Source organism: Panthera leo, chromosome F3 (assembly GCF_018350215.1).
Source record: "Panthera leo isolate Ple1 chromosome F3, P.leo_Ple1_pat1.1, whole genome shotgun sequence".
Taxonomy (NCBI): Eukaryota; Metazoa; Chordata; class Mammalia; order Carnivora; family Felidae; genus Panthera; species Panthera leo.
In genome coordinates, this window is record NC_056696.1 from 20320926 (window position 1) to 20344453 (window position 23528).

The 23528-nt window shown below is 35.4% G+C and overlaps 1 protein-coding gene across 5 annotated transcripts in view; it reads left to right on the top strand.

Moving 5' to 3' along the window:
- The window catches only part of RASAL2 (RAS protein activator like 2), a 348451-nt gene that overhangs the window by 98683 nt on the left and 226240 nt on the right, over positions 1-23528 (top strand). For 2 of the 5 annotated variants that reach the window (XM_042925857.1, XM_042925858.1), the window contains exon 1: positions 20694-21585. The exons of the other annotated variants lie outside the window; for them this stretch is intronic. In XM_042925857.1, the coding sequence (XP_042781791.1) occupies positions 20988-21585 (598 nt within the window). In that variant the 5' untranslated portion in view covers positions 20694-20987. Of the gene's footprint in view, positions 1-20693; positions 21586-23528 lie in introns of those variants that run through there. 5 annotated transcript variants of the gene reach the window in all.

The window sequence follows — 23528 nt, forward strand, 5'->3', positions numbered from 1 at the left end:
CCACATTAGACAGGATGTTAGCTTGATATATTTTATGAAGTTGAGTAAATTTGCTGAAGGTTTGCTTTTTAATTCATGAATGAGTATTGCATTTTTTAAAAAAATTATGTTTATTTTTGAGAGAGAGAGAGACAGTGTGAATGGGGGAGAGGGAGAGAGAGAGAGGGAGACACAGAATCCAAAGTAGGCTCCAGGCTCTGAGCTGTTAGCACAGAGCCTGACACGGGGCTCAAACTCAAGACCTGCGAGATTATGATCTGAGTTGAAGTCAGCCGCTCAACCGACTGAGCCACACAGGCTCCCCGAGTATTGGATATTTTTACAAATTTTTTTTTTTTGTCCTCAGTTGATATGATTGTATGATTTTTCTTCTTTGTCCTGTTTATATGACAGGTTTCATTAATTAATTTTCAGATGTTGAAATAGTTTTACATGCTTGGAATCCCATTTGCTTATGGTGTCTGTTCTTTTTATGTATTGCTGGATTTGACCCCATATTTTGTTGAGGATTTTTATGCCTATGTTTATGAGAGAGATTGTTCTATAGTTTTTCATTCTTATAATGTCTCTGATTTTGGAATTAGTGTAATGCTGGCTTTATAGAATAAGTCAGAAAGTGGTTTCTCTGCTTCTGCTTGCTTTCTTGCTTTATTATTTTTTTTTACATTTATTTTTGAGAGACAGAGCACAAGTGGGGGAGGGGCAGAGAGAGAAGGAGACAGAATCCGAAGCAGGCTTTAGGCTCTGAGCTGTCAGCACAGAGCCTGACGCGGGGCTCAAACTCACAAACCGTAGGATCATGACCTGAGCCCAAGTCAGATGCTTAACTGACTGAGCCACCCAGGTGCCCTTCTGCTTCTGCTTTCTTAAAGAGATTATGGAGAATTAGCATTATTTGTTTCTTGTATGTTTGGTAGAATTCAATATTGAAAGTATCTGGGCCTGGTTCTTTGTTTTTAGAAGATTCTTAATTATGTCTTCAATTTTCCTAATATAAGGCTATTAAGATTATTATGTTTTCTGTGAGTTTTGGTAAATTATGTCTTTCAAGAAATGTTTCATTTGTTGTTTTTGCGGACAAAGAGTTGTTTGTAATATTCATTTATTATTCTTATAGTGCTCATGTGATCAGTAGTTATGACTTCTCTCTTTTTTTTTCTGAAATTGATAACTTGTGTCTTTTGTCTCACTTTTGATTATCTTGAATAGATAATCAAATCTATTGAATCGTTCCTTTCAAAGAACTAGTTTTTGGTTTTGATGATTTTTTTCTATTTTTTTCCTGTTCTCAATTCCATTGATTTCTGTTTTAATATTATTTTTCTCTACTTGTTTTAGGCTTCAGTGAGACCTAGTGACATGAATTCACTCAGCATTTGTTTTCTTTCCACAAATTTCTTTTTTTACCTTCATTTTTGAAGAGTTTATTGGTAAACATAGAATTTAGTATATCAGGGTTTGTTTTTGTTTCTGTTTTCTTGTTCATAAAAATGTCATTCCATTATCTTGAAGCCAACTCAGGGCTTGAACTCATAACCCTGAGATCAAGACCTGAGCTAAGATCAAAGACGCTCAACCAACTGAGCCATGCAGGTGCCCCAGAAGCTTGATTCCTTTTGATGAGTAATCAACAGTCATTCTCATATTTATTCCTCTTCCTGTTATGTCCCCCAACCCTCTGGCTGGCTTTATTATTTTTCTCTTCATAACTATTTTTTTAGCAGTTTAATCATTATGAGTCTTGATGTGGTTTCCTTGAGTTTATCCTGTTTAGGATTTGTTGTTGGTTTTATGGATTTTTAGTTAGAAACTTAAAAAATTTCAGCCTATTTTTTCAACTTTATTTCTTTTCCCTCCCATTTTATCCTCTCCTTCAGGAATTGCTTAATATGGTTCCACAGACTACTGGTCATTATTTTCAGCCTCCCTGTTCAACTTCTGCTTTTTAATTTTATATTTTGAATTGCTATGTCTTCATGTTCACTTGCATTTTCTTTTATGAAATGTAATCTGCTCTTCTGTCCATTACATAACATTTTTATTTCAGATACTGTATTTTTCAGTTATATAAATTCCATTTTGTTCTTAAAAAAATATCTTCCATTTCTTTTTTTATTATCCCATCTTCCTTTAAATCCTTAAACATTTATAATAACTTTTTATAGTCTTTGGCTGCCAAGTTTATCATCTGCTTCATTTCTGGCATAGTTATCTACTGATTAATTTTTCTACTGTTTTTGCTTTCACATTTTCCTACTTCATAATATGAATAGACATTTTTTATTGGATTTTGGACATTGTGAATTTTACATTATTAGGGTTTTTTTTTTGCTTTTTGTTGTCTTTAATTATGATTGAGTTTACATTTCTTGAGAATCAGCTGTTAGTTTTGAGGCTTGACTTAAAGCTGTATATGGATGGGTCTAAAGTAGCCTTTTTTCTTGGGCTAATTTAATTCTACCACCAATATGTTACCTTTTGAAGATATCTAAAAAGTGCTTTGGGTATTAAACAAGGTTTCTTCTTTATTTGAGGAATCTCAGATGTCTTCCAGTCCTGAGGGAGCTGTGAAGATTTTTCAACTTCTAGCTCTTCAGTTTTCTAGTAGTCATGAAGTTTAATTCTACTCATATGCAACTTAATTATGCAGCCAATAACTCAAACAGATCCTCATGCAGATTTCTGGATCTCTTTGTGTAATTTCCTTTTCTGTAGCACTTTACCCTGCAAATTCCATCAGCCTCAGTCCCCCTGAACTCCCACTACTCTCTCTTCAAATTCAGTGAGACCATTGTGTTCTGCCTGTGTCTCTGTCCATGTGCCAATATTGAGAAAGTGCCTCTAGCTTAAAATCCAGGATTATCATAAGGTTTATCTGACATGTTTTCCTTCTAGTGTGCTTCCTGTTTTACAATATCTGAAAAATCTTGTGCCACACATTTTGTCTGGTTATCTAATTGTTTATAGCAGGACAGCAATTTCAGTATCAGTTACTTGGTCATGGCAGGAAATGAATGACTATAGCTCCATTTTTAGCAGAATATTAATTATGTCACAAAAAAGTCTACCCTGAAAGTAATTTGATTTCACACATTATTTAAAATATTTCCTACCACAAAACATGTTTAAATAAAACCGAGAAATAGTAAAATCCTTTAACTTACCTTCTGATTCTATTTTTAATTCAATAAACATTTATAGCCTATTACTATTTAATAGGTAAATTATACTCCATGTTTATAAATATCTGTATATTAGACTACATGTGAACTAAATTGTATTGTTCTAGGGTGAAGAACTGTAAGTGTCACTAAAAGTACCTAATTTCTCAAATTTATACTACCCCAAATTGATTGCTATCCCTTAGATGTTTCTTTTGTTTTGATTCAGTGACTCATAGATGGGACCACTAAGTTTCTTAATGTGGTGCCAATGAATGTGGCACTTACAAAATTAAGGCTTAGAAGCATCTAAAATAAAGGCAAGTAACCATGGCGGTTATTGTTGTCCAATTCAAATATTAATTTGTGTCACCTTTGTAATATCTAGAGCAATTACACAGATATCAACTACATTATTGCCAACCATGAGTTACTATTAGTGAACCATTCATAATACTCTCTGAAACCACTGTTATTATGGCATAAGTTGGGGATATTCAGCAATAGCCATATAGTTCTTACGTTCCTTGGTAGATATACCCAAAATATTTTTTAATAAATATTGATTGTCATGTGAGGATAAAATAACTAATTGCTTGTCCAGTAGTGGAGTCAGTTTGAAAATAAGGCTTGTGGAACTTTTTGGGAACTGGTATGAGTACTGACATCTGTCTGTCATTTTTTGAGCCAGAAAGGAGAAGGAAAGACCATAATTAACCAGAGAATTCATGTGGAGTCATTGGTCTCAAGATCAGGTTTCTTTACAGTATAAAGAATTTAATATATTTTCTTGGAACCTTCAGAATTTTCACTTTTCAACAAAGATCGAAATATCTCTTTGTACTTTAGAGTTACATTCAGTTTATTAATGGCATGAATATGTCATAACCCAATGGTCTCAGAGTCTTACTATAATTCAATAATTGAGCCAATAAAAGAAGCAGTTGCATCTATGAATAGAATCTCTACCAATTGTCTGAAAAGTATGGTATGTATATCCCCAGAGGTACACAAGATAATCCTCTGGAATTCAGGTTATAAGTGTATTAGCACTTCTATATATTTTTATCTCATTCTGTTTAAATTTATTTATATTTTACGATATATATTAGTACAATAGTCCCTGTGTGTAACTTATACATAAATATACCTAGATAGAGATGTATGATCAGAATTATTTTTTTTTTTTAACTGATGGTATGTGTTGGGGAAAAAAAAAGTTTGAATCTATTATTCTATACTGTTGACAAGTGGTTCTCAATTGAGGACAGTGTCTGGAAGCATTTTTGATGGTGATGACTAGGGAATGGGATGTGCTTCTGATATCTCGTGGGTAGAGGCCAGGGGTGCTGCTAAACATCACTCAGTTCACAGACAGTTGTTCCCAAATCACACTGTAACAAACACAAAAAATTGTCAGGTCTAAAATGAATTTGAGAAATCTTGCTACAGACTGTATTTCCTCTTCTTTGGTGGACAGATAACAAAGAAACGAGTCTAGCCTGTTTCTTTTGTTTTTCATCTCACTGTAGACTACTTGGCTTTCCTATGTGTACATCTATATTTTTCTAGTAAGTCAAAAATAGGTACCAAAAGAACTGAAAGTACTTATAGATATCCAGAATTTTGGAAAACCAAAAGAATATTCTGAATTAGAGGAAAAGAGGTAGCAAAATATATGAAACCCTGCATAGTCATATCTTAAATATTTGTGTGTGGTTCCACACTCCTGAGATTACCTAACTATGTTCATTAAGTCCTACCTTATGTATTTTTATGCATTTGTATCCTACCATACCTTTTTTTTTTTTTTTTTTTAATGTTTATTTTTGAGACAGAGAGAGACAGAGCATGAATGGGGGAGGGTCAGAGAGAGGGAGACACAGAATCCGAAACAGGCTCCAGGCTCCGAGCTGTCAGCACAGAGCCTGACACGGGGCTCGAACTCACGGACCGCGAAATCATGACCCGAGCCGAAGTCGGCCGCTTAACCGACTGAGCCACCCAGGTGCCCCCTGACATACCTTTTGATATTTTATAAATTAAATTGGTATCCTGATTATTCAAATCTAAAAATAAAGCAGTTTCTGATAAGATTGACAGAAGAGACTCCATTATTGGCTAGAATAAACTGTTTTGCAAAGTAAAGAATAAAGAGTATGTGATCTATGGTCTAACTTGAGTTTTTATTTCTGAGTTTATGTGTCTCTGGTACATGATCCTATACATATTCAACTTCATTTGGATTTCAACCTCTGGATGAAAAACAGCAATCCTAGTTATAGGATAATAAAGAATAAAGAAGAATAAGCATTCATTATGAGTTTTCCATTTTAGAGCATACATTTTTAGATAGTGAAGATCTGTCCTTATTTGAGTTTGTATCTGAATCAAACATGTCTTATTTGTATATGTACTTGCATATACAAGTCCAGATTTTGATTTTGGTTCAGGTCATGGTCTTAGCGAGCCCTGCATCAGGCTCTGCACTGAGTGTGGGGCCTACTTAAGATTCTCTAAGATTCTCTCTCTCTGTCTCCCTCTGTCCCTCCCTCCCTGTTTCCCTCCCTGTCTCCCCCTCCCTCCATGACTTGCTTGCTTTCTCTCAAAAAAATTTTAAATAAAGATGATTTCCAAAGAGGCCTATCTCCCAAAAGAGTGGCAAGGATTAGTGACCTCAAATACTAGAAAAATTAAGTAAAGCAGTATTCTGCCACCATCCAGTTGCTTCTACTTCTAATAACATGTGCTAAAGAATGTGAACCAGCTGTTCCTCCCATAACTGAATTGTTAGGTTGATCCTTAATTAAAATGAATCATCTAATTGATACATGCGGTTCTTCCTGAAGTCAGGGGATAAGCCTCTCAGCGTTCTCTCTAGATCGAAAAAGCAGCTTATAATAGGAAACAAGTTGAGAGTTACAGTCAGAATTAGATGCATTTTGATAGTAGCACTACTCAAACTCTCTGTGTGTGTTTTTAAAAATTTTCAGTCTGTTGGGAACCAATGCTTTAGCAAATATAAAGATGAATAACTAGAGAAATGAGCTGTATTCTTTTATTACTAGATTCACCAGAGATAAACTTGCTCTATCACATTTCTGTGAAGGTTTTTAAATACTTACTCTCTCTTTTTGTATTCATCTTGACTCAGCCTTATAGCAAATCGTTTGTGGACTACCAGGGGTTTGAGAATCGAGCTTTGAGTAGTGCTGATTTCAATAGAAATTATTTGAAATAAGATTTCCCTTTCTATTGTTTACATCTTTGGGTTCGCTAAGTATAAATTCCTGCCTACTCTCAGTTGAAATACTACCTTCTCTGCAAAATTTTCCTTAACTTCCTCACGGTGCCATGGGTAATCCATGCTCTGTGTTCTCACTTCATCCAAAGGGCCTCCATTATATCAGTTATTATTTTAATATATTTATTTCATTAAAAGAAATTGTTTTTTTAAAGTTTATTTTATTTATTTATTTTTAAAATTTATTTTTTAATTAAATGTTTTTTTAACGTTCATTTATTTTTGAAGGAGAGAGAGATGGAGTGCAAGCGGGGGAGGGGCAGAGAGAGAGGGAGACAGAGCCTGACTCAGGGCTCAAACTCATGAACCCCGAGATCATGACCCGAGCTGAAGTCAGGCACTTAACCAACGGAGCCACCCATTATTTTTTTTAATGTCCCTCATTAAAAGAAATTGTAAAAGCAGTCTTTAAGAGCTGGGGACCTAGGATATGTGGCATATAGCAGACAATATGAAAACAATCTGCTTAATGAATGAAATAAATGAATGAGTAAATTGCAGCAAAATCCTGAGGCTGTAAATATCAACACATACTGGATGAGGGAAAACTTCATTTTGTGGAAAGAAGAGGGGCCAGTTTCTTAGTGTCAAAAGCTAGACTTAGGTGAATTAAGTTCTTATAAAAATTAACCCTTGACAGAAAGACAAATGAACACACACACATTTCTTAAGTGTATCACAGATGGGGGAAAAAAGTTCATGGGTGCAAATGAAACAAAGACTCAAACCACTTCAGCTACCTTGCTAGAAACAGTACTTTAAATAATTCTTGGCAAAGGAGATAGGTGTTAGGATGGGGAATGGGTTGAAAGCTAGTGCCCCAAGAATTTGAAGGTAACTTTGTGCTCTACTTCTTTTTTCTTCTCCTTGACCCTCCAGCTGTAAAGATCTGATATCCTATCACACTCCTTCAATGAATTCAATGCATATTTGACAATAGCCTACTGAGTACTCTGCTAGGCACCTTGGAGAATACAAAGGAGCTTGCACACGAGGAGTTTAAAATCTTGTGAACAAGTCAGAAATACATTAACTAAAATACAAAGGAAAATGCATTAGATAGTGTTATAGAAGCATGAAGAAGAAATTTTTAAAACATACATAAATTATTTCACAATTCGAAGTGTTTACAGAATGCTTGTCAGTGCCTTTTTATGTTTCTTAGTCTGGGATGGGTTTAGGATAGCTGTTATCGATGACATATCTATATTGAAGTGGGTTTAATATTTTCTTTAATAAAACCAATACTTCAGAGATAGATAGAAATATAGATTATATTTATCCAACTTAAGCAACCAGTCAATAAATGGACAAATTTAGTCTCCAAAGCTAGAAGTGAATCTACAGGGGGATGAAAATGAGAAGGAATTTAGAGGCCTACAGTCTTCTACCTTGAAAGTGTGACTAAGTAGATAAGGGAGTGTATTTTCAGTACTTCCTTCTGTGAGGCTGCACAACTATTTCTTTTGCATTCCATCTCTTAGAGGCTGGTTTAGGAGAGAAGGAAGCACAGACGTGTAAGTCCTGGGATGCTGGCACTGCCCTTGGGGAAAGTTCGGATCTTGCATCACTTCTTGGGTATGCACACATTTCCAGTTCCCACAGAGAAGCTGATCCCTGGCAGAAGGCGGATAGACACAGCCAGACTGAGTCACAACTTGAGAATCAGGGAAATTATTTTTTAAGAGAATAAAGGCCCTTAGTAGGATCAAGTTTCTGTAGCTAAACAGGAAGCAATGAAAAAAATAGATTTGAATCTGGATCATTTTGAGGGAATCTGCCTCAACAATTTCAAATGATTCTGCCATGACATAAGTCAGTGTAGATTCATGTGGTTATTACCTTTATTGATTCTCCTTCACAAACATCAACTGATAATCTTCTGTTGCGTTTTAACTCCACCTGCCAGCTGTGTAAATGCCCTTTAAATATGGTCATAGGATAAACACAGGTCATGTATTAAGTGGATGTTAAAGAACACAATAAATGTCACAAATCCTCTTTTTTGCCCTTTATTTCTGACTGCAAATTTATTTGTTGGAAAAGTCTTACAACAGTAAAATAAATTACTTTTGTTTATAATTTTGTGAGTCCTCTATATTGAGAAGATGGAAAATTAGATAGTGCTGTCCTGAAAAACTGAGGACATAGTTTTATGACAGTTATGTTTCATAAAACTTAATTTAAGTCTATTTAGAAATTCTATAACCTCTGTTTCCTTAAACTTTTTCTTTCATCTATCTCAGCAGCTGACATAGGTACTTGATTTATCACTTCTCTGCTTAGATTGAAATTGTTCTTTCTGAAAAAGATGTGCTCTTTGTTTCCTTGTAATTAACAACCTATATTGCCTTATGCATACCTGAGGCTTAAGATAATATTTTTGGGATGCCTGGGTGGCTCAGTCAGTTAAGTGTCTGACTTCAGCTCAGGTCATGATCTCACGATTCGGGAGTTCGAGCCCCATGTCAGGCTCTGTGCTGACAGCTCAGAGCCTGGAGCCTGCTTCAGATTCTGTGTCTCCCTCTCTCTGCCCCTCCCCAGCTCGTTCTTTCGTTCTTTCGTTCTTTCGTTCGTTCGTTCTTTCATTCTCTTTCTTTCTTTCTTTCTTGCTTTCATTCTTTCATTCTCTCTCAAAACTAAATACACACTAAAAAAAGATAATACTTTCTGCCTTAACTAAATTTATATTTCTGGGAAAAAATTCCTTAACAATTCAGTATTTCATGTCTCTTTCTTGCCTTCCTCCCATTTTACATTATTCTTATTTCCTTCCTTTAATACTTCCCTCTATCAAATAACTAACTGATTCAAGGAAAACAACTATCTGGAGTGTATGTGACTGTTTTCTCTCCCTACTCTGCCCCTTCTCCTCATGGTATATATTTCAGTGTGATCTTCATGGTTTCAGAGATAATATTAAATAAGTGCTACCAGTCTGAAGTTAGGTACTTTTTTATTTTTAATTAAAATTTTTTTTTATTTTTTAATTTTTTAAAAACATTTTAGTTGGCAAATACAGCATGCATCAACAATATCATTATTAAATGGTTCTACCCTTATGACCTAATCATCTCCCAAAGTCCATCTTCAAATGCCATCACACTGAGGGTTAGTTAGGATTTTAACATATAAATTTGGAGGAACACAAACATTTGGTCTATAGCATACACACTCACCGTCAATCCATCAATAAAATACACTAAGTATCCATTTCTCATCATTTCTGCTTCTACAACCTTGGAACAAACCAGCGTCATCTTGGCTCTGGATTGGTGGAATTATGAAGTTAGGTACTTTTATTTTAGATCTTTCTCAGGTTTTATTAGTTGATTTAACAAACATTTATTGTGTGCCCACCATTGCCAAGCAGTGGGGTCACTATGGGTCATAAAAACAGGCATGGAGATTATAGCCTTGTGAGTGAAACAGGCATTGATTAATAACCTCACAAGGAAATGTCCAAATACAGCTGCAGTTGTAATAGAGAAATGCATGAGGCTGTGAAGGCCTGTAATGGGTCAGGAGAGGACCCCTTCATGAGGTAACCCTTGAACTGCAATCCAGAAGCATACGTAGGGAGGTGGTGATGGGAAGAAGATCCTTCCAGAGGGAGCAATGTGAGCAAGAGCCCTGTGGGTGGGAGGGAACGTGGCTGGTAGAAAGGGCTGGAAGGATTTAAGTAAGTTTGTCTTTAAGAAGGAAGCTGAAGGGGTGGGGTAGGTACACCACAGTATGTTAAGGAATTTTGGCTTGTTTTGCATTGCTTTTAGAAAAGTAGGGGGAAGCCATTGAAAGGTTTTTTGTTGTTTGTTTGATTTTTGAGTGAGAGAAGGTGCAAGTAAGCTAGGGGCAGAGAGAGAGGGAGAGAGAGAATCCTATGCAGGGCCCACACTGTGAGGACAGAGCCCAAAGCGGGGCTTGAGCTCACCCAATGGCAGGCTCTAACTCACAAACCGTGAGATCATGACCTGAACCAAAATCAGATGCTTAACCAACTGAGCCACCAGGCACCCCCACTGAAAGGTTTTAAACAAGATGCCATAAATTTGTATTTTGAGAAGATTATTCTGAGTACAGTAAGAATAATGGTTTACATGGGGCTGTAGTAGAGGTAGTTAGGTGAGTTTAGGATGCTGTTGTAACCCAGGTGAGAAATATAGTAGTTAATTTAGGGAAATGGCAAGAAGTAGATAGATTAGAGAATACTTATAAGGGAAAATCAGCAAGACTCATGGATTGCATGTTGAGTGGTCAGAGAGGAAGATGAGTGAGGTTTGGGCTTCTACAGCTGAATGGATGTGGTGTCTTTTATTAGGATAAGGAACATTGTAATGAGACCAGATTTTAAAGAAAAGACCATGAGTTAGGTTTTAAACATTTTGAATTTGAGATCGGCACAAAAATCAAATTGAATATATGAGTATGTTGCTCAGTGGAGACAAGGTCTGAACTGGGTGTAAGTTGATGTGGTACCTGTGAATGATGATGTGTGTGGTGAGAAAATGGAGAGGGGGTGCTAAGGACCCAGCTTTGAAAAACTCCCAACATTTAGACTAGAGAAGAATGAACCTCAAAGGAGGCAAAGAAGGTGTGATTAGAGGGGTTGGAGAAAACCAGTGTTTTTATTTTTTATTTTTTAAAAAAGACTTTAATAATGGCTTTAGGAATCATCAATGTTTTTGTTTCTATTTGAAAATGCTTCCTTATTTTAAATGACCATTGATTCCAACACTTGTCAGTTAAAAGTAGTCTTCATTTGGCCTCTCCAGACACATCTTTGTCTCTTCAACCAGAAGCAGTTATGTCCGTGTCAGGTGTATCTTTGAGTTCTGCTTAGAAGGGAGGTAGTTTTTGCCACAGGAAGTGTTTCATCGGGAAGCAGATGTGCTCCAGTGATAGGAGATGGGAAAGGGATGTTTGTTATTAATTACTTAGCTTTGTATAAACAAAGACTTTGCATTTTTGAAAGATGTCTTCTTCTAGTTAAGAGAAATGACTCCTATTTTTAAAGTTTTTCATGAGTTGATCTAAGGAGGTATGTGCTGTCTTGTTCTAGTAACAGAACTCCAGAACTCTTTGTTAATTGTAGCATATGTCACGTCTTCTATTACACAAGAGCATGTGGGATATATAGGATAGAATTTCCGTATAGAAAGGGTATGTCTTAAGATAGGAAACAGTGGCAGACTGTTTGCAAACTGAGAAAGCTCAAGTTTTCCCTTTTCATCTCTGTTTGCTTCCCTTAGTTGAAGTAAATCTGAAAGGACATTTTAATGAGAAGATGATAGCCTATCTTAAACTTTAAAAAAGAAAGAATTTTAGCATTTAAACTAAATAACAGTAGAATAACTGGACTTAATGTCACACCTACACTCTTGAAGCCTAAAATTTTCAACTGTGTTCTTGGAAATGCTAATTTGGAAAATGCTAATTTAAGGAGGTTATGGAATCTTGAACTGGGAATTGGGATACATGTGGGTTATTTGCTTGTTTGTTTGTTTGTTTTCTGTTAACTAGGTAGCTGTGGACAAATCTCTATGCCCTGCCTTTATCTAATTGTTTGAAAGAGTTGGTTAAGTTGATCTGCAATGACTTTTCTAGTTCTCTGTTCTCTAATTCAGATTCTGAGGGTTAATGTTAAGGCTTTTATTTTTGCTGTGGGTAGATTTTATGTATAAGTATATAAATTTTTAATATAAAATTTAAAAAGTTATATGTATTATATGTAAATTTCTACTTTCAGAAGGAGCACAATATACATGCTCATTATAAAATTTCATATATTACAAAAATTAATAGTATAAAAATGAAAATCTCTGTTAATAACAAAAATAACAGTAGATTTTGTTGTTAAAAAAATAAAAGAAAATAGCAACCAAGGAGGCAAGAATATACATTGAGGAAAAGACAGTCTCTTCAATATATGGTGTTGAGAAAATTGGACAGCTATATGCAGAAGAATGAACTGAACCACTTTTTTACATCATACACAAAAATAAACTCAAAATGGGCTAAAGACCTAAATGCAAGGGCTGAAGCCATAAAACTCCTAGAAGAAAAACATAGGCAGTTGGGTATCGGCCTTAGCAACATTTTTCTAGATATGTCTTCTCAGGCAAGGGAAACAAAAGCAAAAATCAACTATTGAGACTACATCTAAGTAAAAAGCTTTTGCACAACAAATAAACCATTAACAAAATGACAAGGCAACCTACTGATTGGGAGAAGATATTTGCAAATGATAATGTATCCAATAAGGGGTTAATATCTCAAATGTATAAAGAATTTACAGAACTCAAACCACAAATAATCTTATTTAAAATGGGCATAGGACTGAATAGACATTTTTCCAAATAAGACATGCATCTGACCAACAGACACATGAAAAGATGCTCAACACCACCAGTCATCAGGGAAATGCAAATCAAAACCACAATGAGATATCACCTTATACCTGTCAGGATGGTTAGACTCAAAAACAGAAGAAATAATGTGTGTTGATAAGGATGTGGAGAAAAAGAAACCCTTGTGTACTGTTGATGGGAATGCAAATTGGGGCAGCCACTGTGAAAGCAGTATGGAGGTTCCTCAAAAAATTAGAAATAGAAATATCATATGATCCAGTAATCCCACTATGAGTATCTACACAAAGAAAATGAAAACACTAATTTGAAAAGATATATGCACCTCTATTTTATTACAGCACTGTATACAATAGCCAAGATTTGGAAGCAACCCAAGTATTCATGGATAGTTGAATGGATAAAGAAGTGATACACATGTGCATATGTGTGTGTCCACACACGCGCGCGTGCACGCACACACACACAATGAAATATTAGTCATGAAAAAGAATGAGAAATTGCCACGTGCAATAATATGGATGGACCTAGAGGCTATTACACCAAGTTAAAAAAGCCAGAGAAAGATGAATATCTTATGATTTCATTTATATGTGGAATTTAAGAAACAAATGAACAAACAAAAAAAAGACAAAAACCAGACTCTCAAATATGGAGAACAAATTAGTGGTTGCCAGAGTGGAGGTGGGTAGGGGGATTCATGAAGTAAAGGAGATTAAGAGTACAGTTAACTGTGATGAGCACTGAATAATATATAGAATTGTTGAGTGATTGTACCCCTGAAACTACTGTAATACTGTATGTTAATTATACTTTAAAAAAAAAAAAAAAGCCACTTCTCTGCTGCTATTCTGCTTTCCAGCAGTAAGGTCTCCTGCTGGTTTTTGCCTGCTTTTAACAGTTGACCCTTGAACAATGCAGGGGTTAGGGGCACTGACCCCTGTGCAGTCAAAAATCCACATATAATTTTTGACTGCCCCGAAACATAACTAGTAATAGCTTGCTGTTGACCAGAAGCCTTACTGATAACATATTTTATGTATGCGTTTTATACTGTATTCTTACAATAAAAAATAAGCTAGAGAAAAGAAAATGTTAAGAAAATCATAAGGAAAATACATGAACTGTACTGTATTTATATAAAAATAAAACCATGTATAAGTGGGCCGTATTGTTGTTTAGTGATCAATTGTATATGGAAGAGAAGAGAAAATACAGTCAGTTCTGTTATCATGCTTGTCTTCAAAACCAGGATTTGTACCATGTGATTGATATTAAGGAACAATTTGAGTATTGTGTGAATTTTATGTTTGCTTATGTGGCATTTGTCTGAGAAACTAGCTAAATGCAGAAAACTGTATCCAGTTAAACTGTGTCGAATAGGAGATACTCAGAAAGCATACATTTCAACCAACTAGCAGCTACCTCAGTACTCCACTGTGTTGTAAGCCACATCCATCCCCCAGGGTGCCCCAGCTCTCTTTCAGATTTCAGATAATCCTCCTTTCTCTACTTCGCGAAAAAGAAGAGGCTGCACCCTTCTGACTCCCATACCCACAGGCAAACTTAAAGTTTTTTTTTCAAAGTAACTGCCGTATTTATTTTAGCATTTAGGTGTTTCTTGACCATTTAACATGTATAAAATGGTCTACAGTTTTTATTAGCTTCTTATCTTTCTTACGTGTCATTGTTACAGTTCCTGAGTGTGGCTCCCCAGCCCCATCTTCCCCATAAGCCCTGTAGTTTTATTGTACAATTTTGTATAGTGTGGTTATTTTTAGGAATGCATGTTACATTATAGCAGAATTGAATGTAATCACAGCGTCTCAAGATCAAGAGAAACTCAAAAGAAGTTGGTTCTATCCTTGTGCCTTAGACTTGGTAAAAATCCTCTTAGTAACTTCTCTAACACCTTGTATACTTTTCCCGTCCTTATGTAAGCCTTTCCTGAGCAACTGGCAGTTCCAAGAGGGAAGCAACCGTGTCTGTCCTGTTCTTTTTTGTTCCTATAGTCCTAATACAGTGCCTGATATATGGTAGGTGTGCAATTACAATGTGACATCTTACTCTATGCAAATGTAAGTACTTGCATACTCATTTAGGGAATTCAGATGTTTCTTTTGATTTAGCAACCAGAATGGTTCTTAAAGCTATGCTTTAAATATTACAAATTATTATTGTGAAACTTTTTTCTTTTTTTTTTTATCTTATTTTAGGGAGAGGAGAGAGTATGTGAGCAGGAAACAGGGGCAGACAGAGAGTGAATCTTTAAGTTTGTTTATTTATTATGAGAGAGCGTGTGCGCGAGTGCACCACTCAGGGAGGGGCAGAGAGAGACAGAGACAGACACAGAGACAGAGAGAATCCCAAGCAGTGTGTGCTGTGAGTATGGAACCCAATATGGGGCTCCAACTCATGAATGGTGAGATCATGACCCAAGTTGAAACCAAGAGTCTGACACTTAACTGCCTGAGCTACCCAGGTGCCCCTAATTTTTCTTGAAGTTTATTTACGAGAGAGAGCATCTTTTTTTAAGTTTACTTTTGTTTATTTTGAGAGAGAGCTAGAGAGCAAGCGGGGGAGGGGCAGAGAGGGAGACAATCCCAAGCAGGCGCCTGCTGTCAACACAGAGCCCAATGCAGGGCTCAAACTCAAAACCCTGAGATCATGACCTGAGCCAAAATTAATATTCAGTTACCAGCTGACTGAACCACCCAGGCACCCTGAGAGAGAGAGAATCTTGAGCAGGCTGTGTATGGAGCCCAGCATGGAGGTCGATCCCACCACCCTGGGGTCATGGCCCGAGCTGAAATCAAGAGTAGGACACTCAACTGACTGAGCCGCCCAGGTGCCCCTGTGGAAATTTTAAAGTAGTTGATTGAAACTTGAGGTCGCAGAAACATTCCTGTACTGACCCTTCAATCAGCAGCCAATTGTTGTAGTAGGATTTATAATGAATGTGGTAGTTCAGTGAGTATCATTGTTTCTAATTTTAAAAGACTATAAATCCTGTGAATATTTTCTTAAAAATTCCTGAATTCATTATGTGTATTTTGAGAAAACTCAGAAAATGTGGAGTGGCAAGTTATTGTCTTAAATTCAGATGAAAGATAAAACTTGGAGAAATAAGTAACAAATAATATTAGGCTTTCATAATGATAAAAGATGACTGAAGCATTTTTCGACTCAAACTTTAGCAGTTGTGAGAGAGATGAGTCTTCTTTATTTCTTTAACTGTTCTTCCTAGAGACTGTCACTTCCTCAGTCTGTTGCTCTTTTGCTTTCTGATTTCTCCTGCATCTTTTTCTGTGTTATTTAATATTTTCCAGTTCCATATTCTTTGAATAGGGAAGTTTATAGTAAGAAGAATTGTGGCACTTCCTTAGAAGGATTAAGTTGATGAGTTTAGGAACTGTGATAATTATTTTTACCTTACCTATTTAGTGTATAAAAGAATTTCCTCATTTAACATTGAGTCTCGGAATTTCACGAGGTCGATTACAGAGCTCAAGTTCTACTCCTGTACAACTTTTCTCAAAGTTATAGTCTTAATTTAATTTTCCACTGAAGTGTCTTAATAGGGGCTAATCTTGATCGACTTCCCTCTCCCATAAAACCTGTGGAACTAGATATTTCTTTACATTAGTCGAAAGATACTCTGAAACAGACACCATTACAGTGTTATGAATGAAAATATCTATATTACAGGCTGAAAGGAAATAGTTGTGAAATTTTAAAAATTTCACTTGCTTTTCCTTTTTAAGTTTATTTATTTATTTTTGAGAGAAGAGAGACAGAGCGAGCAGGGGAGGGGCAGAGAGAGAGGGCGAGAGAGAATCCAAAGCAGCCCCCACACTGTCAGTGAGGACCCCAATGTGGGGCTTAAACTCACGAACTGTGAGATCATGACCTGAGCGGAAACCAACAGTCAGACACTTAACCAACTGAGCCACCCAGGTGCCCCAAATTTTACTTGTTTAATATTTTATTTTGATGTAATTTCAAACCTATAGAAAATTTGCTAGAGTGCAAGAAACTCCCGTATATCCTTTACCTAGATTCAATAATTGTGTACGCTTTGCCCCATTTGTTTTATCATAATGTATCTACTTTTCTATGCATAGTTTTTTTCTTGAATCATTTGAAAGTAAGTTGGAAACATCATGCCCCTCCCCTGTGTCCCTAAATACTGTGCGAATTTCCTAAGAATAAGAACATTCTCTTTTGTAATCATAGTAAAGCTATCAAAATCAGGAAATTTAATGTTGATATGATTCTGTTATCTAATCCATAATCCATATTCTACTTTCGTCATTTGTCTCAATAATGTCCTTTATAGCTATTTTTTCCCCAGGATCCAGTCCAGATCATGCATTGCTTTTAGTTGTCTTTCTTTAGTCTCCTTTAAATTATAGCAGTTTCATAGCTGTTTTTTTTTATTTTCTTAACCTTGACATTTTTGAAGCAGACTATTTTAACACCCACCTGTGCAGATCTTAATGAATGGCATAACTTGCTTCAGATCCCTTTTTTGTGTGAGAAACAAAATGTGGCTGAAACTGAAAAAAAAAAGTTATTTTGTAGATTTTTAATTTGAATTTATGTGATATTGCTTGTGACTAGGTTAGACTTAGGTCAAGTATTTTTGCAAGAATAATACATGAGTATGTATCCTTCACAGTTCAACATTTCAGGAGGCACATAATGTTAGTTCCAGTATTTGTATGTATGTATGCATTCATTCATTCATTCATCCATCCATCCATTCATTCATTCTCTTTGGCATGTTTACTTCTTTCCTTAAGCCTCAAATACACAGAAAATGATTTCAGAATTGCTAACTCATAACACTGACTAAGCATACCTACTAACTGGAGTTTGATATTGCTTACAATTTTTTAAGGTAAAATTTAATTATGGAAAAGTGCATAAATCTTAAGTGAACACTTGGGTGAGTTTTGATAAAAACATAAACCTATATTCCTATCTCTGTGACAGAAGGCTTCTTGGTGCCCCTTTCCTGTTAATAGTGTCCTTCATCATTGACAACTACTTTTCTGGCTTTTTTTTCCATTATAGATTAGTTTGTCCTGTTTTAGAACTCCATAGAAATGGAGTTATACAGTATGTACCCTTTTGTGTCCATTTCCTTTTGTTGGCATAGAATCTGGGATATTCGTCCACATTTTTTTTTTTTTTAATTAATAGTTCATTCTTTTTCTGGTTGAGTAGTATATCATTGTATGAAAATACCACAATTTGTTTATTCATTCTACTGCAATGGGCATTTCCAGTTTGTGGCTGTTTTAAATAAAGCTGCTGTGAACATTCAGGCACAAGTGTGTATATTTTCATTTCTCTTGAGTAAATGCCTATGAGTGTAACCACTGGGTCATAGGGTAGATGTATGTGTATCTTTATAAAGAAAATTTCAAATTTGTCTCCTAGTAATTGTACCATTTTATGTTCCCATCCCCAATTATGAGATTTCTGGTTGCTCCACATCCTCACCAACACCTGTGTTATTAGCCCTTTAAATGTTAGCCATTCTTTGGATGTGAGTGATGTCTCATTATAGCTTTAATTCATATTTCTCTAACTACTGATGAGATTGAGTACTTTTTTATATGCCTATTGACCATTCATGCAACTTTCTTCTTTCTTTCTTTTTTTTTTTTTTTTTCCACACAGCTTTCTTTGTGAAGGGTTTGTCCAACTGTTTTGGCCTATTTTTAAATATTAGGTTTCTGTTTTACTCATTAGTTGTAGTTCTTTATATATTGTGGTACAAATAGTGAGGTATTTGTATGGTGAATATTTTCTCCCATTTTTTGACTTGCTTATTGATTTTCTTAATATATCTTCTACTGAACATAAGCTTTTGATTTTCATGGACTTATATTTATTAATATTTTCCTATTATGGTTAATGCTTTTTGTGTTCTAAAAAATCTTTGTCTACCCTCAATTTGCAAATATATTCTCTTATGGTTTATTTTATAAGCTTTATAGTTTTATATTTTGCATTTAGGTTTATTTTCATTGCAGATTAATTTTTGTAGAAAGTGTGATATGCCATAAATAGAGATTACAGCTTAATGTTTATTGTGTTTCTCTATGCAAAGTCAGATTTCTGTTTTTTGTTTTTGTTTTTAAACAGGGGAAAATGTTATGATTGTAAGACACTTTGATTTGTTATGCTTTTGGGAAAGCCAAGTACTTCATCATTTCTTTAATATAGAAATGTGTAAATTTAGAGACTGCATAAACAAAAATGAGATTATTGCCTTATGATAATGGAAATAACTAGAACATTTAAATATACACACACACACACATATATGTGTATATATATATATGTATATATATATATATATATATACATATATATATATATATAATTTATTTATTTGAGAGAGACAGAGATGGTGTGAGTGGGGGAGAGGCAGAGAGATAGGGAGAGAGTGTATCCCAAGGAGGCTCCATCCACACTGTCAGTGCAGAGCTTGATGCGGGGCTCTATCCCATGAAACCATGAGATCATGACCTGAGCTAAAACCAAGAGTCAGGTGCTCAACTGACTGAACCACCCAAGCACCCCTAGAACATTTTAAGATGTTTAAAAGAATAGATAGCATACAAGGCACCTGGGTGGCTCAGTCGGTTAAGCGTCTGGCTCTTGGCTTCGGCGCAGGTCATAATCTCATGGTTTGTGAGTTCGAGCCCCACATTGGGCTCCAAGCTGAGAGTATAGAGCCTGTTTGGGATTCTCTCTCTCCCCCTCCCCTCCACTCTTGCTCACTCTCTCTCTCAAAATAAATAAACTTAAAAAAAAAAAAAGAATAGATATGGTACTAAATTCACTATTTCTACAGCAATGAGACTTCGTGTGAGAACTGTTCTTCATTGTACATGTTCTACAACTACATGAATAGTTTTTTTAGTTTTCCAGATGAGATTATTTTTTTCTACAACTTGCAAAGTGATTTGATTGCCATGTTATAAATCTTTTATTGGTGGTCTGAAGTCTGTCAGGTTTTCCATTTGAAACCCCTATTTTCAGGAGCAGACATTTGAAAAAAAAAATTAACCAGCCAGGAACTTGGCATTCATGATCTTGGTTCACTATAAGGTACTTGCTTTAACAAAATTTTAAATAGTCAGCTTTTTTTTTTTAAAGTTGTAAGCAGCACAGAGAAGAGTAAAGGAATTTCTTTGTTTAAACAAGGAATATTTTTCCAGACAACTTATCCCAATTAAATTGACAAAGCAAACTTTCCCCTTCTAGAAATCATTTAAGTATGTATGTTCCTATGTTCTATTTCCCACAAGAGACTACCTCAAGACTTTGCTTTTACTTTGCTATAATTCATAGCAAATATCCTTGATCCCTGTTCTCTTTTCTGTTCATTTATGCTTTTAAAATTCTCTCTAGTATATTTATTTATATTTAAAATGGCTTTGAATTTTGGCATTCTTTTTTTCATTTTTCCTCCTTGTAGTGCCTCCTTGAACAAAACAGTATATGCCTCTACCTATTGGTTGACAATCAATATTAATTTTGAGAGAAGATGTGGTATAAATAGCAGTGATTTTCTTGAAATTAAATTTCTGAATACAGACTTTAAAAACTATTCTGAAGAGTTGCCACTTAAAGGGCAGGCTTTGAGGCAAGTTTTCTTTCCTCTTCCGTACAGTGTGGATGTCAGCTTGAGTACTTTCACAATCTGTTTTTAACCCACTGTCATTTGCATGGTGAACACTTAACTGCTATTGGTCCAGAAAGGTGTTTGTGGGTTTTTTGTTGCTCTTATTTCACTTCTTATTTTCTTTAAAATCATTTCCTGAAAACTTAGTACAGAAATGTAACCTACTGCAGCAAGCGAGATGATCTTCTGGAAATCTTTACTTTTGCTTCACTCTGAGGATAATTTGCTTCAGGCAAGAGATTTTTGGGTGCTGCTGAAATTTCGGAGATCTGGGAAAATGGGGTAATAACATGACACCAGCTCTTAAGCAGCAACATCTGCTGTGGTTCAAAGCCACACAAAGAAAGCTGCTTAAGCAGTTGAATATTTTGGACTGCACGGACAAGTGTGGTTCAACTGCAAAGACTGCAGAGTGGAGGAAACTTAAAGTTTAGAGAAGTTGTTTAAAAATGGAGTCGTGGAAGATGAGCATCTTTAAGAGACAAACATCACCTTGTCCTCCAAGCTATCGAAGATCTTTGTCAGAACCTGCTTATGCAAATTCAGAGATAGGAACAAGCTTAAAGAATTATCCTTGGCGTGGTCCAGTGAAAAGCAAGAGGAAGAAAAATGAACATGCTGTTTCCAACCTAGGAAAGCCACTGGGTGCTTATCGGTGGCAAACACATCCCAGCTTTAGGTGGAAAGGGGGCAAAAGGGAGAAATGGCAGACTAATAAAGGAGACGTGGATGAAGCACAACACAAGGTCGTGCCAAAGATGGTTGGTAATAATGCCTCTTCCTCTGCTAATGAGGTCCTTGGAACATCAACAGAGAAGCTGAACCTGGTCAACACCCGGTCACTTCGGGTTCCATTCACCAGATCTATTTCAGAGCCAGAACCCCGCTGCAGTATCAGATTTGGTAGACCGTGGCCGACTTCAGTGAGGTCAGAGGAGTCTGAGCAGCAGGGATATTTCATCCGTGGCATTTTTTCTACTCTTTCCAATGGCTTCTCCAGGATGCTGAGTTTAAGAGGAGAATCAACCAATGAGCCAGTAAGAGAAGGTATATTGTGATGAATAAGGGTTGAAAAGGAAGGGACGGCTCAATTTTAATTACTATTGAAATTTTAATTACTTGTGTTTTATAATAAGATAAGCCATTCTATTTGCTCATTATGAAGCAAATTTAATATAATTTTTAAAAGTGATAAACACTACTACAGAAATCCTCTTTCAATGAATGATGGTAAATAAAAGTAAAAAATGGATTTGGTTAAATTAAGGAATTTTTTATGTTATACTCTTAAATTCCGCTATGGAGACTGTATAAAAGGTTTTTGTTTTGTTCGGGTTTTTTTTTTTTTTTTTGTAACCCCTTTTTTTAAATCTCCATTGATCTACTTTTGCAAGTTAAATGCAATTTAGAGGAGAAATCAAATAATTTCCTCATGAGAAAGTTGAGAATTAAACAGAATTTCTATTATTATCCCTTCATAAAAACTGACAGATATTAGAACTATTTAGAGCAGAACTGTATTGACAGCTTTTATTAGGTTGGAATTATGATTTGCTTATGTCATGAAAATACACAATTTGAATATGGAAGCAAGAGATGCAGATCTTCAACTTGTTCAGATGACAGTGGAGAAGTTTGTGTTTGATTCATTTCATACAAAAGAATCATCAGTTTTTTGCTGTTTTTTTTTTAATCTCATTTAGGACTTGTTTAAATTTAAAAATGTTTTCTATTGATGGTAGCATTGTTAAATTCAAAAAAAAGAACTCAAAGTTTTATCTGATTGCCTTGGAAATGATTGACCTTATCTGCTGAACTATTTCAGTTGTGTGTCATGACCCATACTTGTTTGTTTGTTGTTTTTGGAAACCTCAGCACTGACTCTGATAGTATCTCCATCCAGTTGAGGCCATTTTTGGACAAGCTCTTACTATTAGAAAACTTTAGCTTATCTTTCCTATAAGGTTGACCATATCGTGAAAATTTAAACTCTTTAGGAAATTATGGGAATTGTTGAGGAATTTTGTTGTTGGAGTACAGTCTAATTTCTTTTAAAATGAAGATGAAGAGTGCAAAAGGGTGCCATATCAGTGAAAAATTAAGTAATTTTCCAAATATAGGTGTGACAGTAATTCATTATTCCTCCTAAACCTTGTCCTCCCTAGATTTTCTTTTGCTTAGTGAGTTTTAATGATACTGTTAAGTTTATCTGTTTGCTTCTTACCCTTGGCTTATAAATAATTACCAAGAGTAAAATCTTGTTGCTGTACCTGTATTAACATTCCATTAAAATTTTTGAAAGACTAGGTTGTTGGGTTTCCTTGGATGCCAGTACGTGTGTTTCCTTGTTAGGTGATGACAGGATGATGTAAAGGCGTGTCAAAGGGAATTAAGAGTTTGTAATAAATTCTTAGAATAGGTGCTTCTCAAGGGTTAATATGTGTGCAGTTGATGAAAGAAGGCTAGAGGATTTTGAGGGTTTGGGGTTTTTTTTTGTTTTTTTTGTTTGTTTGTTTTTTGTTTGTTTGTTTTTTGTCTTCATAAAGATTTTGGGCTTTTGTAGTTAACTTTCGGTTTCTAGTAAATTTGCCAAGCTGTCGACTGCCTGCTGTGTGTCATGTGCTCAAAGACTGTCCCTACTTTTTATACATTTATGGTTTACTTAAGGAGATACAAAGTATTCCGTATTTATTATATTCCTAATATATTTCCTAATACTCTTTATCACTTATAATCACAGAATAATTATGCATAAACAGAGTTTAAGGTGCTGTTAATAAGGGATTTCAAGTCAAATAATTAAAGAACCCTACCCAGTATTCTCTCCAGTCAGATAGATCAGCAATTTTTATTAAACAGTTAACTGTGATGTCCCCTACATGCTTTACCAGTGAAGATTCAAGCTCTTAAACCTGAAATGTGCTATTTAATACAAAGATTGTTGCCAGTTCTTGTCTAGAGATCTCTTTTTCTCTGTGGCCCAAGCTTCT